The 17,987-nt window shown below is 42.9% G+C and overlaps 1 protein-coding gene across 2 annotated transcripts in view; it reads left to right on the top strand.

The window, feature by feature from the left end:
• The window catches only part of LOC119169114 (protein O-mannosyl-transferase Tmtc3), a 488,628-nt gene that overhangs the window by 160,009 nt on the left and 310,632 nt on the right, over positions 1-17,987 (top strand). For both annotated transcript variants that reach the window (XM_075886398.1, XM_037420216.2), the window contains exon 6: positions 12,510-12,609. In XM_075886398.1, the coding sequence (XP_075742513.1) occupies positions 12,510-12,609 (100 nt within the window). The remainder of the gene's footprint in view (positions 1-12,509; positions 12,610-17,987) is intronic.

Genomic DNA, 17,987 nt, shown 5'->3' with positions numbered 1-17,987 from the left:
GCTGACAACTACGCTGAGCCGTCAGAAGCTACAAGTGACATATTCTTATTGTGAAGTCTAGCAGTCTGAGAAAAACAGCAAAAGAAAAGACTTTGGAACTTGCAGAAGCGGATGAGAAGTTTAAAGAAAAGCTTCATGAAATCAATCTCTAGTCCACTTCATAAAAGGGCCTTTTGTTTATGTGTGTGTCTTTGTGTGAACTATGCCTTAAATTTGTGGTGCAATATGTTTTGTTTTATCAAGCAAACCATAAAAATGGTTTTTTGAAGCTTGTGGTAACTGGAAAAGATGGAACTGATAAATAATTCTAAATCCTTGTTAGCTTGGTAGTGATTGTTGAAATGTACTTGGTTTCGCTTCTGTGAAGTAAAGTACAAATTTTTATGCTGAAAGAAGTGGTGTTGCTATTTTCCGTGGTTCGTTTTAGGGCCTTAACAAGTATTTGTTAGGTCTTTGAAAGTCCTTTAAAACCCTTTACTTTCATTTCTTTCAGGTACTGTTTCTCTATGAACCCTGGTTGGTGAGATCCCGTGAAGTAGCGTACTGTGAACATAAGTGTTTGTATACTGCTTCCTCAGGGTTACTGCCTGTACCCTAGTCTGGCTAGGGTGAGCTGGCGGACAAGTTCTTCTGCCTAGCCTGTAGTGCTGCAGCATTTCATTGTACTTTTAGGTACATCTTCTTTGCTCCCTAGTGCATTCTGTGGGAAGGCTTGGTGAACGTGAGCACGTTGTCTGCTGCCTAATTTCTCGTCAGAGACCCGTGACCCGGAGTCCCGGTGATGTCGTTTCGGGTACGTTCTTTTTCGCTGCAGCGGTGAGAACTTGTACTGCTTGCTTCGAAATTCTACCTTTTTGAAAATTTCGATAAGCTGCTTGAGAATTGGTTATTATTATTGCTGTCTCTACACAAGTTGAGAATCCTAGGGATATTGCTGTTTCCTTTACCGTATCAATTTTTGCAGTTATGCTAGCTGCCATTTTCTTTTTGCCTTCGCTGTTGACTATGTTGACATCATTGACTGGGATTCCTGGATACTTCGCTGCATCGGTGTATCTTGTGTTTGGATTGCGGCTGTAGTGTTGTCGAAGCTTCTTGATTCTGGATTTTATTCTTTCGAGATTAGAGGTAGGATGCATATTTCGTGTAAGGCAGGCTACTGAGATGTACTGTCTAATCGTTGCTGGCATAATTTTTTTAACAGCCCAGTCTTCGAAGTGTCTCCTGCCCTGTTTCAGTAAGTCTAAGTCATTCATGTTGATTTACTTTGTGTGCATCCACAAGCTCCTCCCTGCTGTTGTGGAGGCCTAAGTGTAGTAGTTGCTGTGTGGAAGCACGTTGAGAGATCTCTATGTGGCAGTTTTGATGGCCTTTTGTTTGAGGGCATTTAGTTCTTCAATTTCTACATTCTTGAGGTCCAAGTAAGGGGTTTCATAAGTAATTCTGCTGATGATGAGTGCTTGGATAATTTTAATTGTGTCTAGTTCTTTCAAGCCATGTCTTATGTTTGATACCTGTTGTTCCAAATGCACAACTTGCGTTACGGTTTCTTGAAGTTTTAGTAATGTGACTGTGCCTGATTAATCTTTGTAGATGTCTAGAGTAGACCAAGGGCTCTGAGCGATTCTACTTTAGGGATTGGCACTCCATTTAACCGAAGCTTTGGTTCTGGGATTTCATCTACGACTGGCTTCTTGTTCTGGCTTTTAAAGGGCCCCTAAACCACCTTAGATATTTTTTCAGACACTTCATATAAATGCACACATTGTGTGCAAAATGACGTTGCGATCCATTATTCTACACGTCACAGCGCTACGTGCCGCTGGCGCACCACAAATTCTAGAAAACAATCTCTCCTCCTTTCTGGGCCTTCCGGGCCTCCGCGTGACGTACTGTTCCATATCTCTGATGCGCCAAGCCAAATATGCTGTGATTGGTCGAACAAGAGCCTACGACTTCCGGTCAGTCTGCAAGCATCTATTCGTGCTGCTTGTTGTTGTTAGTCGTGTTGGGCATATGCGTGCAGCATGTATAGGGCACGGGGTGTCCCTGTACGGGTTCATCACTTTGTGATTTTTTGAAGGCATGCGCAAAATGCAGGGTCCATACTGGCACGATTATGGCAGCCATGGTTCACGAACAAGCACGCAGCTACAACAAAACTGACTGAGTCAATGGCCGGAGTGGCGGCAACCGAAAGTAGACGGTATTTCAAGCAGCGCATCAGCGGTTACGTGTGCCACATGAGATTTGCAGGGGCATGAGAGGTGCGCTCGGTGAGAGAGCAAAGCAGCTTGAGGGAGGATATCGGCAGAGAAGAGCACAGGAGAAAGCAGTGATCGTAGCAGTTTCGATAATAAAGTGCATCTAATTCCGCTATTACTACATCGTTTTGAAAAATTATCATGGCTCCATGTTCGACGTACACTCAAGAATGATTTCCCCACCACAACTGAATTTCGACCTCTGGGTGGTTTACGGGTCCTTGAACAGAAGTTCTTACTTTGGTGGCACACCTGTGAGCCTACTAGCATTGAGGTAGTTTTCTGTGTGATCCACTGCCTCTTGAAATACATCCTGCTGAGCTCTTGGAGAGCTGCTGGTGGTCCAGATGGTTAGGTCATCTGCATGTAGGGTGTGGCTTATCCCATGCATTCTTTTGAATATGTTTGGCATTTTCATGATGAAAATATCAAAAGGAGTGGCGAGGAGACAGAGCCTTGAGCGGTATCATTGTTCACCATTTCAACGGGCTGCCTTGGCACTGATTTCACCGTGCCAAGGCAGTCCGTTGCTGTTCTGCTGGTATAAAAGTTCTGTACGTAGCGGTATGTTCTTTCATCATTGTGCATGTCCTCGAGGTTCCTCAATACTACGCTATGAGAAACATTGTCAAACGCTGCTTTCACGTTCAATGCCAATATGTACTGCGCTCATACTGTGCTTGGGTGAGCTTGTAAGACATTAGTAAACAACTTGGAAGCGCCAAAAAACAAGGACCAAATAAAAGAGTGGACATGACTCTGCTGTCCACTCTTTCTTTCTGGTCCCTGATTATTTTTTTTTTGTTTCCTAGTTGCCTAGGGGATTGATAACATCCTCCTTCAGCGGTAACAAGATGTCTTGTGCTGATAAATGGTGGCAAAATCCATACATCGTGCCAAGTCAGTATCAGTTTTCTTCCAGGTATACAATTAGACTGTCTAGGACCATATGCTCATATTGCTCACTGGATGTCAGGGATATTGGTCAAATATTTCTTATACTCAGTGGTCTGTTTAGCTGAGGATTCATGAAGATCTTGGTGTGTTTCCAGATTGCTGGAATGGTCCCACTTTACCAGCTGTCATTGATAGCTTTTAGGAGAATTAATCTTCCTCATTCTTTTGTGAGTTGCGGATTGTCTTGTTGTTTATTTAGTTTTTTCTCGAGGTTGTGTTTCGAGTTAGTTTTGCCAATGCTGCTTGCATTTATTCTAGTGTGAATGGGCATTCGAGTTCATCATTTCGCTTGCCTGCTTATTCAAGGTCCAAAACAGTAATTACTGCAACTCGGGTTCGTTTGTTTAGCTTTTTCTTTTAATTCTAGCAGAATTTTGCCTTGCGAGCCTCCATATAGTTCTGAACAAACTTTGATTGATTGATTGATTGATATGTGGGGCTTAACGTTCCAAAACCACCATATGATTATGAGAGACGCCGTAGGGGAGGGCTCCGGAAATTTGGATCATCTGGGGTTCTTTAACGTGCACCCAAATCTGACCACATGCGCCTACAGCATTTAGGCCTCCATCAGAAATGCAGCCGCCGCAGCTGGGATTCGATCCCGCGACCTGCAGGTCAGCAGCGGAGTACCTTAGCCACTAGACAATCGCGGTGGGGCTCTGAATGAGCTTTGTCAGGTTCTTTCTGAATTTCGTTGTGCTCAAGAGCGACTTGAGGATGTTTCAGGCTTTGTTGTGCTTAGAGTTCTTTGGTGATTATCACACATCTTGTTTCAGCTCTGCCTTGCTAATTCATCAGTGTATTTTTCAGCTTGCCTGGTCAGTTCGGCTGCCTGTTTTTTTTTTTTTTAGGCCCTTGTTCCGTGTCTGTTTTTTCTATCGATGAGTAAGGCTTTTATGGGCTTTCCACAGGTGGAGAAGGTGGGATCCGATACTGGTTTTCAACTTTCTGTTGAATTTTCTTTGTCTACGTCTGTGTTGTTTTTTTGTTTAGGTTTGGTCCACTCTTCAAAGTCTTGAATACTCTATGTAAGCTCTTCTTTACTGAAAATGATCCAGTTTGTGATTTTTGCTTTGCCAATCTTGAGGAGTGTTTTCTTTATAGTTTATTCCCATTTGCACCAAGTGGTGGTCGCTTCCAGGGTTATCACTGGTGGCTATTTTTTGCCAAATTGGCGAATTTGAGGGGCCTGTGGCCATCTAAAATATGAATGGTGACATGGCAAATTTTTGGTGATTTTTCGTCACAGGTCTCCACTGAGTTATGCATTCTGTACTCAGCATCTTCGAAACGAATGGGCAACATCATCTTCTCAATTTTTTCGTAGTTTTATACCCTTCACTAGAAGGTGCAGTTTATTTGCAATTCAGTACGTTTGTCCAGTTTTTTAATTCACCCTTATTCTTGAAGCATTAGCGTATGGTGCATCTACTAGCAAAATCTTAGAAAAATTTGTGTCGACGGAGTGCTTCACGAAGTGGTGATATAAGTATTGCAGGTGTTGTAGGAATCCTAAGCTTCTTTGAATTTTCGATGCAGAAGTGTCTAGATGACAGTTAGGTCTCGTGTTTCGACCCCAGCTCTAACTGTTCTCAATAGCTTGTAGACTTCTTCAATAAGGTAGTACTTCCTGATTTTGTATGTAGAGTTTAAATGTGCTAACATACTTTGGGCCGGCCAAGAAGCCCACTTCTTTTGGCAGCCTTCATAAATTGCATTAAGGTGAATGTGTAGCATAAGCATGACTGCACTGAAAGTGGGATGCGGGCATTGCCACGGTTATACAGTCTTTTCTAACTTAATTCTGTTGTGTTGTATTTAATTTTTTCTATTATCGAACGCGTTATTTCACTGCAATGAGACTTTAGAGCTGCAGGAAGGATACACACGCCATCCCTCTCTTGTTGTATACCAGTTGCAGCGCCTTGTATTCAATACAAGGCGCAGCATATACAAGGCGCAGCATACAAGGCGCAGCATACAAGGCGCAGCATACATATACAAGGCGCAGCATACGTAATCAAGACCATCACAACCTTTTTGTTATGAGGGTTATGGGGCGGTAATCTTCGGGGATGCTGGTGATGCATGGATGCTCTTTCTCAGTGTTCCCATGATGAAGCGGGTGATATGACTCTAAGCCCAGTGAGCCTTCCCACGGGGAAGTGAATAACGTGACTGGCATTGGAAGATGTCAATATAATTTAGGGGTTATGAATGGTACTGTACTTTAGGCGGCTATACATAATTAGCAATTTTTGGTACTATACCCTCCACACATATCTTGAGTGGCAACTTCTTTGGCGAACTTTGAAGAAAATCGACGAATTTTGGCGACTTTGGACTGGTCGTTTCGCAAATTTTACCGAAAACTTAGTGGCAACCCTGGTTGCTTCCTAGGGTTCCTAGGAGTATCGTCCATTCCACTTGGCATGTTCCTGCTGTGAAGGTGAGATCTGGGTTGGTGTCTTGTAGAGATATATGGATCTGTCCACAAAGTGAACTGATGGTGTGGTACTTGTCATGGACATTGGTTCCTTTTTGTGTGTTTTGTGATAACCTCAAGTAGTGTGGTATGCGTTTATATCTCCCACCACCACGAGCTTGCGTCCTTTTGCATACTTCTTCACCTCTCTCAGAAGTGCATCGCAGCTTGTGAGAGATTCTCTTGGCAGACTATATATGTTTAGGATGAATAGACTCTGACACATTTTCTTGGCAGAAAAAATTTATGCAAAGGTTTGCTTGATTATATTGACGATGTGATGAAGTTGTGCGACAAGTGGTCCTTATTTCTGCTATACAAGATCTGATCTTGATTGTATCTGATTGGATTTCTTGTAGGGCTATGACGCCTGGATTATCCTGAATAGTTAGTTGTAATAAACTCTGCCTTTTGGATTTGATAGATCTACAATTCTACTGCCATATCTTGAGTGTTGTCTGCTTGTCGCTTGTGTTATTCTTGACTACGCCATTCATCTTGACGATCCATGGTGTCGCTAATGCATGCTTCTACTGGGTACATTGGCTTCTTTCTGTTTTACTTGGATACTCTCTTCGCTGCTGCTGTTCATGCTCTATAACATATGCAGAAACACTCATTTCAACAACCTGGAGTTATTCAGCATTAAGAAGCCATTATGGAACCGTTATGAAATAGCACGCCCTGGTAACGAAACTGAAAGAGCATTACACGTAAATTATATCCCCATATCACGACTGAACAGAATAGGATGAGTAAAAGAGCATCTTGTGGCTCAATAATAATAATAATAATAATAATAATAATAAAAGTAATATTAATAGTAATATCTGGGATTTCACACGCCATAACCATGAACGCCTTGGTAGAGGGCTTCAGAAACTTTGACTGCCTGGTGTTCTTTAACATGCACTGACATCGCACAATGCATAGGCTTCCACTGTTTCACGTCCATCGACTGCCGTGCCCGGAATCAAGACAGAGGCCTTCGAGTCGGCAGCTGAGAACCGTTATCAGTGATCTTGCGGGGCGGACAAACCCGTTTCTTGGGTGACTATCTGATGAGTAGAGACCATCTATAATATTGTAGTACATATAAAAATGGAAGACAGGTGAGGATACCAATGTGGTAGGCTGTTTGGCTAAATTTCATCTGTTTGGCAAAATTTTCATTACCACGAGATTCAAGTATTCCCGTGTGTTGCTTAATAGCGGCTCATGCTACGAAAGCACAGGTAGTTGAAATTATCTGCAGCTATCTTCTACAACGTCTCTCATATACGCAGAGACGCTTTGTGGTGTCAAATTTCAACAACGTCTTTCATATACGCAGAGACGCTTTGTGGTGTCAAATTTCATAAATCAAGGCAGTCCCGAGCTATTCGCAAAGATGCATGCAATCACCACAGATTGTGGCAGTGAAAGGAGGAGCCACTCACACATATAGTATACAGAAAACTTCATAAAAATGCAATATGCAAAACACGCGTTCTCGCAACGCCATTTTGGCATGATCTATCGCTACTGACGGGGTATTAAAAGATAGGCGTGCTTCACACCAAAGCAAGCATGACGCCCAACCACATCAGAACACCTCATGCAATGCCTGTGCGCCTGCACCAAGTAGCTTTGGTGCACGGCCGTACTTTGCGCGTTGCGCCCCATGAACTGGAGCGATGTGGTGCTGCGTTCATACTACAATGTGCTCTACAACATTCTACTACGAGGGAACAACCGACTATCTAAGGAGCTTCACCCCTAAAAAGCTTAACAAGATGTGCCACTCAATCTCATCGATAGAACGCTCGCCCACTGCACTTGTCTCGCTGTGCAAGTCTTTCTTTGCTTTGCTTCGTTGATTATTTTATTTAGTTATAGGGCAAGGGCGTAGCCAAGGGGTGGCATACCGAGTCTGTTTCTCTGCTTGCCAAAAATTGTTTTCACCATGGCATAGACTGCGAAAAATGACCAATCAAGGGCATGCTCTCTCCAAAATCAAGGAGGTGCTCCCCACGAAAGAAATTTTTGGCTATGCGCCTGGTGTGTATAAGTGTTCTTGTGTGTTCTCGGTGACTGTTTCTCAATGACTGATTCTCGCTGTGCCCCACAAGATACTCGAAATCTTTTTAGTTTCCTGTATAGTGAAGGCACATGACCGACTGGCACTGCGTCTTGCCTTTTTTTTTATTTGGGACATTACTCGCAGCACCATCTTAGCCATATTGTGGGGGGCATAGTCCTTCATAGAATGAATGCGCAGTTGTGCGGCCAAGAAAATCGGCTAGTAACATATTCCATTCGGCAATGGCTTGTGGCATAAAGAATGCTTAAACAGAACAATTCTGGGGTTGTATGGCCGTACTTTGAATTTCTGGTCATTACGAGAGGATTGATAATGTGCTGGTTTGATGTAATCTGAAGGACTTATGCCTGTTTTCTTGTTGTAGATCGAATAAAATAATTTCAGTCTTAGATTACGTCTTCGAGTTTGCAAGCATTGCCACTTAAGGGCTCCATTCATACATCAGGAGCTTTCAGTTCGGTCATATTTGCCCAGAACGAATCTTGCTGCGATCGAAGTGTTCAACGATTATTATGAATGTTTTGTCTAAAAATAATGACATGGTACTAAACACTAATTAGCACCTTTCTTTTAGTTTGACTTATCTATCGCATTTAGGTTTCGGTATAGGTTTTCATTTCATGAGCCAACTCATCATCATTAAATAATTAAATAAGGTAGACATGCATAACAAAAAAGTCACAGCTTTGCCGCAAAGGCAAAGCAATGAACACGATAGCTATGGACCCGACGCCCTTTTGTACCAACACCGATGCAAAAACTTCATCATGACATGAATTTCTCGCGTGAAGACCGACTAGAATCAATGCACGTGCCTGTATTCTGTCTCAATGGAACGATGAGATATTGTATTCTGCTATCTCTGCGACTTTCCTCAGTCTCCTAAAAATAAGAAGAAAAAAAAACACTGCATATTCAGGGAGTTTACGATGATGAGTGGGGCAAAGCATCCGTCCGGACGAATGGATGAATGAAGGCACAGGCGGACGAAAGCACAGATGAATATACAGACAGACAAACATAGGCACGGAAAGATGGATGCACAGACGGATAGACCGCCCAGTGAATGGAGAGGCACATGGACGGTTAGATACACAAACGAACAGACACTTCACCCCACTCATCATTCACTGTGTGTATATGCTGGGAAGACCACTAACACCACCTAGTTATATTATTTTTAAGAATACATACACAGAACGCCATTTATTGAGCAAAACATAAACTAGATATGGCTGCATACATACATACGAAGGAGACAACAACCCACGCCCTAAGGATCTTCACCCTTAAAAGAAGCTGACTGCACAAACAAAAGCTTCGAATGCTATGACTCCTTATAATTACAGTTTAAGCATACAAAAATGCCTGTACACTCTGGTGCATATCTACACCCAAAACAATACGTGTGCACACAACCGTGTAAGCTAGCGCTTGAATACATGCACAAGCGCAGACAGGCACTCACGTCCATACTACGCGCATACGTATTCAGGCATACACAAATGAACACACAGGCATGCATACACATATGCAGATATACGTGTGAGTGCATCCACAAACACAGGTGTGAATACAGACATACCAAACATACATTACGACATAAATATAGCGTGAAAAAAACATGGACAAAAAAAAGTACACCACAAGCGCTCAGCCGAAGCGCTTGTGGTGTACACTTTCTTGTCCATGTCTTTTTCGCGCTGCATCTATGCTGCAATGGATCAGTACCAACTCGCTCGCCTCTCCGTTTTCTTCCAAACATACGCACTGACATAAACATACACATAGGCTCGTACACGCACACACACCGTCGCAAATACTAGCATACACTATCGCAAGCAAATGCAGGCACACACTTGCACACACAAATGCACACACATGCACACGTACACGTACACATACATAAAGAAGCACGCGCACACCTGCACACACACACACACGTGCGTTCACAACTACAAGTTAGGAATTGCCCATGTGAGCTTACAAAGTGAATATTCTGAAAATTACCGCACGCGTATAAATCCAACAATACTTTATCAAGGCATTGAGAAAATAGCATAGCATAGTGACTCGGAAAAAGCTAAATCTACATTTATATGTGCTCGTGATGAAACTTAACGGAGAGTCTAGTTAGGAAATAAGCATTATAGTCTTCATACAACTTCATCCAGATATTCAGGTATATATGAGGAAATTGCTACCAAATACCTCGCAAAGAACGACGTGCTTGAAAGGGACGAGTTCTTTTTCCTGACGTTCTAAATGCACTGCTTTTGCACGCACGGCATTTCTTTTCGCCTCGACGAATATAAATTAATTTTACTCCTTTCTCTGACTTCTGCTGCACTGAAACGCGCAGCAGCCAGGCATTGCAACGAAGAACGAAGCTCGAAATCCAAGTCTAAAGCACATTTGGAGCGGGAAGCCTGGAGGTTTCAAGGCGGGTGTGGTGAATGAGAAGTTTGCGCCGCTTCCTGTGACTAGCGTTGACTAGCTGGTAGTGCACGTCCCAGCCATTCAGTGTTGCGTATGCACCAGCTCTGTGAAATAGGGGATGACAAAAGAGGAAATTGAAGGCACGGCGAGAGTGAGACGGCGTAGATCAAGGAGTGGGGCTACTTTCCAAAATATAGAGGTTTTATCGAACACAAGACCGTGGCACCATCTCGGCACTGATAACGAAAAAGCGCTAAAGTTTCGAAGCTCTGAGGACTGCTAAATGGTGTATGCTGTGTATAAATAGCTTGCCCTTAGTACTCCAGACAATGTACCCTTTGTGCCGCAGTAGTAAGCGGCGCGCACTGAGAATCGAGGAGTTGCAGCTCTGATTCCACCCAACAGATGTCTGCTTTCTGACATTTTCGTTGCAATTTTTCAGTATATATTTTTCGACATCACTTCCTTGACAGAAGTACATCAGCAGAGTCATGATGGACCCCAGCATAAAGCAATTTCGTGTTAAAATTATAACCGGCACTTAGAGTGATGTCAGGTAAAGCAACGTCATAAACTGTCTTTGCGGGCAGGGTGACAATCTTGGGTGCGTCATGACCACTGACAATGGCTTTCAGTGCCTCAGGGAATTTCGCGATTTCTGAGCGTTTCCAAGCACCATCTCAGACAGTGAGCGACTTCACCGGTGTAGATAGGAACGTACCTGTTTCTGACTGCATCGCTGCTGTGTTAATGGCTGTCAACCAACCTTTTGCCACGCTTCAAAGCTATCATCTGCGTTCTGCTTTAATTAACGCTGTTGTGGCCAAAGGAGCTGAATTCATTAATTTAAAAAGCTTCATTGATATTGAGGGTGAATGAAACTTGACCATGTGCAAAAAGCAAGATAAGTTTGACTATTTTTATGCGAAATAAACTGAAGTAACTTGTAGTTCACACCTTGTTTTACATTATACTGTAAGCAAATTGTTATGTTAGTGCCTGTAACGATTTCTGAGGCCTGCAATGCTCTAAGTTAGGGAATAAGTGCACATATTTTGTATTTTTAATTATCGATATATAGAACTATTTCATGATCCCTTTTGAGTTCAATATACACGGGATCAACTGTATACTCTAGGATACTTAGTCTAGTAGGGTTATACCAAATGACCAGGCGTGATCACGTATGCCCTTCCTTGGCTTTTACCTTTGTACTGTATATGCGAAGCTATATGAAGCGACATGAGACAAGGTCCATATCATACTTTATTGATTGAAATAGCAGAGCTTCTTGGCATTGCTACAAAAAATGGACATCATGTAACATTTCAATGGATACCTGCTCATTGTGGCATATTGGGCAATGAAGAGGCGGACGCTAAAGCTAATAGAGCTTTAAATAGTGTCCCGGAAGTGTGCATCGTATTTTCTCGACAAGATACTAACATCCTACTTCGACGCGTAATGCCCAACTCTATCTTAGAGCACTGGCAGAAACCAGAACACCAGCACAAGCGGCTGCACAAATGGGACCCGGAAATGAAGTTCCGTATGCCTTGCAAGGTAAAGCGAAGCATCCCATGCATTATCCACCGCATTCGCCTCGGTGTGGCTTACACATGACGTTACACCCACTTGATTGGCTGTAATGACACAGTTCCCAATTGTGGTCACTGTCGGTTGCGAGAAACGCTCGAACATATATTTTGCGACTGTTCAGCATATGCAAGCGAACGTCAGCAACTGATATCTTCAATTGGCCGATATATTAGTTGACCATTAACCGATGAGTTTGTGTTAGGTCCTTGGCCTGACGCCAGCAGCACACATGTGGGTATACGAGTCGTGATCGCTTTCTTAGAAGCCACTGGACTGAATGCACGTCTGTAGAGTTACCCAGTCTAATAAGAACATATCATCTCTCTACCTTACCATCGTCATTCATCACTCTTTCACTCCCCAGTCACCCTTCCCCAGGGTAGAATAGCAGGCCAGAGCAAACTATAGCTCAGGCCGACCTCTCTACCTTTCTGTAAACAAATTCTCTCTCTCTATATATTTATATGCAAAACAATAGTTGCTTTGCTCGCTGCAGCAACCGTGTTTTCCTGAGCCAGCATCTCATTAAGTTAGACAAGGCTCAATGCCAAAAAAGTGACATTATCTTACTTTGTGGAACATTAAGATTGTGTTGCTATCCCATTTGCCCTTAGTTGGAATAACTGTGGCTTTTTTTCTGTCTTTTGAGCAATAGTACTGGCATGGCGATTTTTTGCAGGTGACTGGTGTGGTTGGCCGCGCTGAGTCTCTCTCATCTGTTTTCTTCCTGCTCGCCTTCCTGGCCTATGACCGAGCCATCGGTGACAGCAAGCGCACTGGTATGAGATTCTACACTTTTTTGCTGTTCATTCTGCGCTGTGTGAAGGGAAAAAGTGTGGTTCAAGCCTTTGAAGCAGAAAGCTGGCTGCGGCGGACTAGAATCGCAAAGCATCACGCCCCTACAAGCGTAATGAGTGATAAAGCTCATTACGCTTTGAATATTCAGGCAAATATCATTATACTGTATATAATCGAATTCGCTACTTTTTGAATTTAAAGTATTATTAAAATACTTATTTAAAGCAGTGAAGTAAAGATTTTGCCAGGATTTGAATTTATAGCAATTTAAAGGGTACGAAATTTTGAAGTATTAAAATTGAGCAAACAGGTGTGTAATACGGTGAAAGGGGATATGAGATCACAACAAGGGTCATGTGCACCACAGTTGTCCGCCGGTGTCTATAACCACTATCGTGCGAAATAACAAAAAAAAACCTCAGTATATAAAAAAACACCAAGGACACAATGCAGTGATTCCACTCCTGTGTCAAAGTGTGCCAAATAAGATTTACTGCCCCATCCTGATAACATCAACAGATATTGTGCCAAAGTCGGATTTGGGAGCATCTATCACCGGTAATAGCAATGCTGGCATGTCAAAACATCTGGTTCTCGGTGCCACCAATGTCACAATCACGTATGTAGAATTAATCTGCTAAATAAACAGCGGTCGTGCCTGCATTCTAACTAATCTACGATTGTTTGCAATAAAAGCACGATACAGACGTGGACAAGATAGACAAAAACAGTCCACAATGCTATGTTTGGACCTGGCGCAACTTTTGTCCAAGTCCGCTTAATGGTGAAATGCGCTCTTCGCAGGGGTTGGTGAGGTCTAATCTGATCAGTAGCATGAAACTGTTGGCGACTCATTGGCAAACATCGTCTCTTTCAGGACTGCTGCTTATAGCTTATTTGAAGAGTTGCGTGGCACGTAATTAAAGCAATTGTCACTAATAACGGCACGCTTGCCGCCATAATATCTGTTGATTACGTCTACTTCTGGCCATCGCAATAAAATTTTCAGGGCTTCACGTCCACAGAGCACATGAATGGTGGGAACGCCTTCACAATTTTAATTTAATATAGTTTATTCATGAATCTTTATTCAGAAGAGCTCTTTTGTAATACCTTCCACCAGTAAATCCGCGTTTGTATTCACAATTACGGTAAAAGCCCCCAAAAGACCCTGCCCTTTGGCGAACTCAACAATAATAAAGTCCGAATTCAAAATTTTCGCATGTTTTTTTTTTTTTCATGTGATCTCATTAATAAAAGCATGCCCTGGTTGGAGCAGCCGCAATTCGGTTTTTACATGCGCAGCTTTCAGTAGTAGGACCATCGTTGGCGCATACTGCTATAGTGAACTAGATAGGGGTAGTGAGACGAGGTTGGTCCTCCCGGTGAGGTTGTTTGCACGAAAACTACTGGGCGGCGCTGCGTTGCATTTCACCTGAAACGTGTCACAGTGGGTGCTTGTTTGCTGCACTTTCAAATGACGAGTGCGCTATCTTTAAAGTTGATGCTCGACTCCTGATTGCCTAAAGCTAAAGCGCATTTTGAAAGACCTAATAAAGTTCATTCATCCTGATTGCCTAAATTGTACACTATATCAACAAAAAGAGAATGAATAGTTTCGTATTGAAAGCTCCAAGACGTAAGATTTTAGGGACAAGCCTGTGAGTGAGAAAGTTTTTGACACTGCACGTGACAACTTGAATAGTTTCGTCTTGAAAGCTTCAAGACGGGAGGCTTTAGGGACAAGCCTGTCAGTGAGAAAGTTTCTGGCACTGCGCGTGGCTACTTGAATAGTTTTGCCTTGAAAGCTCCAAGACGTGAGATTTTAGAGACAAGCGTGTTAGTGAGGAAGTTTCTGGCACTGCGCGTGGCTACTTGAATAGTTTTGTCTTGAAAGCCCAAGACATGAGATTTGAGGGACAAGCCTCTCAGTGAGAAAGTTCTTAGCACCGCGCATGGCTACTTAAAAAGTTTTCTCTTGAAAGCTCCAAGACGTGAGATTTTAGGGACAATCCTGTCAGTGAGAAAGTTTCTAGCACTCCGTGTTGCTAATTGAATAGCTTTGTCTTGAAAGCTCCAATACGTGAGATTTTAAGGACAAGCCTGTCAGTGACAAGGTTTCTGGCACTGCGCGTGGCTACTTAGACCATAAACAATTGAAAAAAAAAAACGAATCAAACCGTTTTAATTAACACAAAGACACTATTCAAGAACTCTATGTGTGAACATAAACCCAGGCTATAGGTTGTTCACTTGTGCTTTTTTTTCTCTGTCCAAGTGCAGATGCATGAAGACACAGACGAAATAATTATTGTGTTTTTTTCATCCTTGTGAGTGTCGCATAGAATACCATTGGAGCAGAAGAAGTTGTCGTCACAAGAGCCACAGTGTTACAAATGCTGATCGTGTGTAGTTTCGACACAATGAAACGTGTCCATGAATGTGCATAAATCAGGGCTGGGCTGATACTCTCATAAAAGTGTTCTGAAAATACAAATATCAATATACACATGCTGGAAGGCCAGAAAAATAGGTTCTGAGAAATATTTTAAAAGACATAATTGGATATTAAGAAGATAATTTTGCAGAAAGATGAGAAAATATCTCCGATTACAATTACAGGAATACACATATACTAGAATATAGACACTAAAAAATTTGTAAGTTACATGGGTGTTGTTGTTCCGTGTGTACATTGATTAAGTCTATCATAACATATGGTCGATAATGTTGCAGATAATGAAAGTTCAAGTCAGTCGTATCGCTCAACTCACTAACAGACACCACTGAAATGAGGTAAATTATGCCCTTATTTCACACATGATCGATCTGTTTTGCTGAGAATGGTTTACACTAGTTACAGTTGAATCTCGATGATACAATTAGGATTGATGTCAATTTTGCAATTATAGAATTTTAAGGTTGCTTCAGACGAACAACCTAATATAAAATAGGCCGTGATTCGGTGTCACCTGAATAGTTTCCTGAGCCACCGCAGATGATACGAACTCGGGATAGACCACTGCATGGGACGGCGCAGTGCGGTTTGTCTGTAGGAGGTAAGCTCGTTCACACTGTGCCTCGAAGGGAGTTAATGCGCCAAACTTACGGGAATTTCCCTCGCTTCGCCACTAAAGTGGCCGGAAAACCACACCGCGAGGCTTACATAAAGAAATTTGCTTGAGACCAATTTTTCCACCACACGATTGGAAATCGCCTTTTGGCATTGCGGCTTTGGCTGCACAGGAAGCGCTCGCTCTCAAACCACGTGATGTTAACACCGAACCGTAAATTCAACATGGGGGCAAAAGCTTTGGCGGTGGCTCACGTCGATGCAGTTGTGAAGTACCTGCGTAGCACGACAAATCTCACGGCCTTGAAAACAACGTGTTCATCAAGAGCCTGGTTTAAATTTAAATTGCTGCGAACTCCGGAAGTAGAAGAAAGCGCAGCAGCAGCAGTGAGTCAACATGACCTAACGTGTCTCGCTTTCGCACTGCCAGCTGAATCCGTCGCCGCCCCTGCCGGTGCCTCCGCTTGTGTCATTTCTGCTGGCATATCTCCCGAAACAATGTTTGTAAAGTGTAAAATGTTTATTTTGAGTGCTTTGCATGCATTATTAGAACTTGGTACGAATTTTAATGCTCAGGGAACAGGCAAATGGAATGAATCTTCAAGCGGCGAACAAGGCCGCGGTAGGCAAAACGAATGTGGACATTTTCAACCGGTGAAGACGTAGTTTTGCAGCCGCTCTGGTGTTTTTTCTTTAATTCTCCCGTGTCACTGTTTTTTTTATGTGTGTTGACTTCAAGGTGCATATTTCCGGCCGCCTGAGCGGCAAAGCGAGAGAATTTCCATAGGTTTTGCCACTTTCTCTCACTTTGATGCCAAGTGCGAACGTGCTTGAAGCGCCTGCAGCACAAGTGAGGAAACCGCAGCACTTAATTGAGAGGTGGTGAAGGCAGGAAAGTTCAAAAGAACATTATGGACTTCTTTCAGCGAAATCTCGTTGACTCCAATAAAGTTCTTCTTCACCTTCGTGATCAGCATTAATTTGTTTTTGGTTTATACATTAGTTTGTTTTTGGTTATGATACGAATATTTTGTGCGCTGTCTTCAAATTTCTATCATCCAGATTCTACTGCACAATAAAATAACAGTAGGTTCTTGAATGGACTGTCAGTAGACAGAGCACCGGTTCAGTTTAATTCAAGACTGGCGATATATAAAAGGCTGTCTAATATTGTAGGCAAACAGAGCTTTGTGATATAACTACTAAATACTGAAATTGTTCCTAAAAAAAAAAAAGCTGGCAGTGCTTCATTGGTCTTGAGCAAGATTTAAGATTGTCAGCACTGTCTCCTTGATTCTGTTGTCAGTCGCGTCAAACACTTTACCAAATAGAACATTCTGTGCGTGGGAGGGATCTTTCAGTGATCTCCATGTGTCACCGACTGGCGGGGCACTTTTGCCTAGCTAAGCGCATACAAGTTTTTTTTTCGATATTCGATACAGATCGGCTCAGTTCCGACAAAAGAGTAGACAGTCGCGTCTTCGCAATACAGTCGAACACAGTTATATCGAACCCATACATAATGAATTTTCGGGCATATCGAACTCGCAAGTTATCCCCCAGGGAATTCCTTTGTAAAAGTATAGAAATTTGCACGTTTACATCGAAGGGTATTTTTACCCAATTTCGAATACATCGAACGCTGCGAGAATCGAAAGGTGTGCTTCAGCACCCCCTTCCCCCCACGATCTTCACGGCAGCGCGGCTCCACATGCAAGTTAGAAGGCTCGCTTTGGCACTCACAGTGCCTGGCGACCTCTGAGCAGCACCATGCCTGGGCCAAAACCCGAAATGTTCGAAAATAAAGTAAGGGCGAGAGGGCTTGAACTGCACACTATCCAACTTGTGGAACGGCTTTTTTTTTTTTTTTCATTTCTCTTTCTCTCTCATGCTTTCTCCACGTACTTGTCGGCTTGGAGAGCAGGAACGAAGGAGCCGACGTTCTCCTCCATTCGCCTTTTATTTTTTGTTGCTGTTTTGCAAGTTCTGATCAGCCAACCACAGCTCGCGCCTTTTGCTGTTGCCCTCGCAGGTGGCCATTGCCTCACAAGCGCTTTGCTGCTTCTGCTGTCGCATCGCCTACGTACCACCGCATGTGCAGCATTTTTTTTTGCATGCGTGGTGTGGAAAGCTGCTGTGGACTCTTTGAATTGTCGACTTCTCGTGTAGCGATGGCCAGCGTCAAGAAGTGCAAGACCCTTGACTTTGCAACGAAGTTGAAGGCTATTCAGCGTGTTGAAGTGGGCGAGAAATGTTTGACTGTCGCAGATGGCTTCGGAATACGAT

The sequence above is a fragment of the Rhipicephalus microplus genome, chromosome 2 (assembly GCF_043290135.1).
Source record: "Rhipicephalus microplus isolate Deutch F79 chromosome 2, USDA_Rmic, whole genome shotgun sequence".
Taxonomy (NCBI): domain Eukaryota; kingdom Metazoa; phylum Arthropoda; class Arachnida; order Ixodida; family Ixodidae; genus Rhipicephalus; species Rhipicephalus microplus.
Note: the sequence above shows the minus strand (reverse complement) of the source record. Positions and strands in the feature narration are given on the sequence as shown.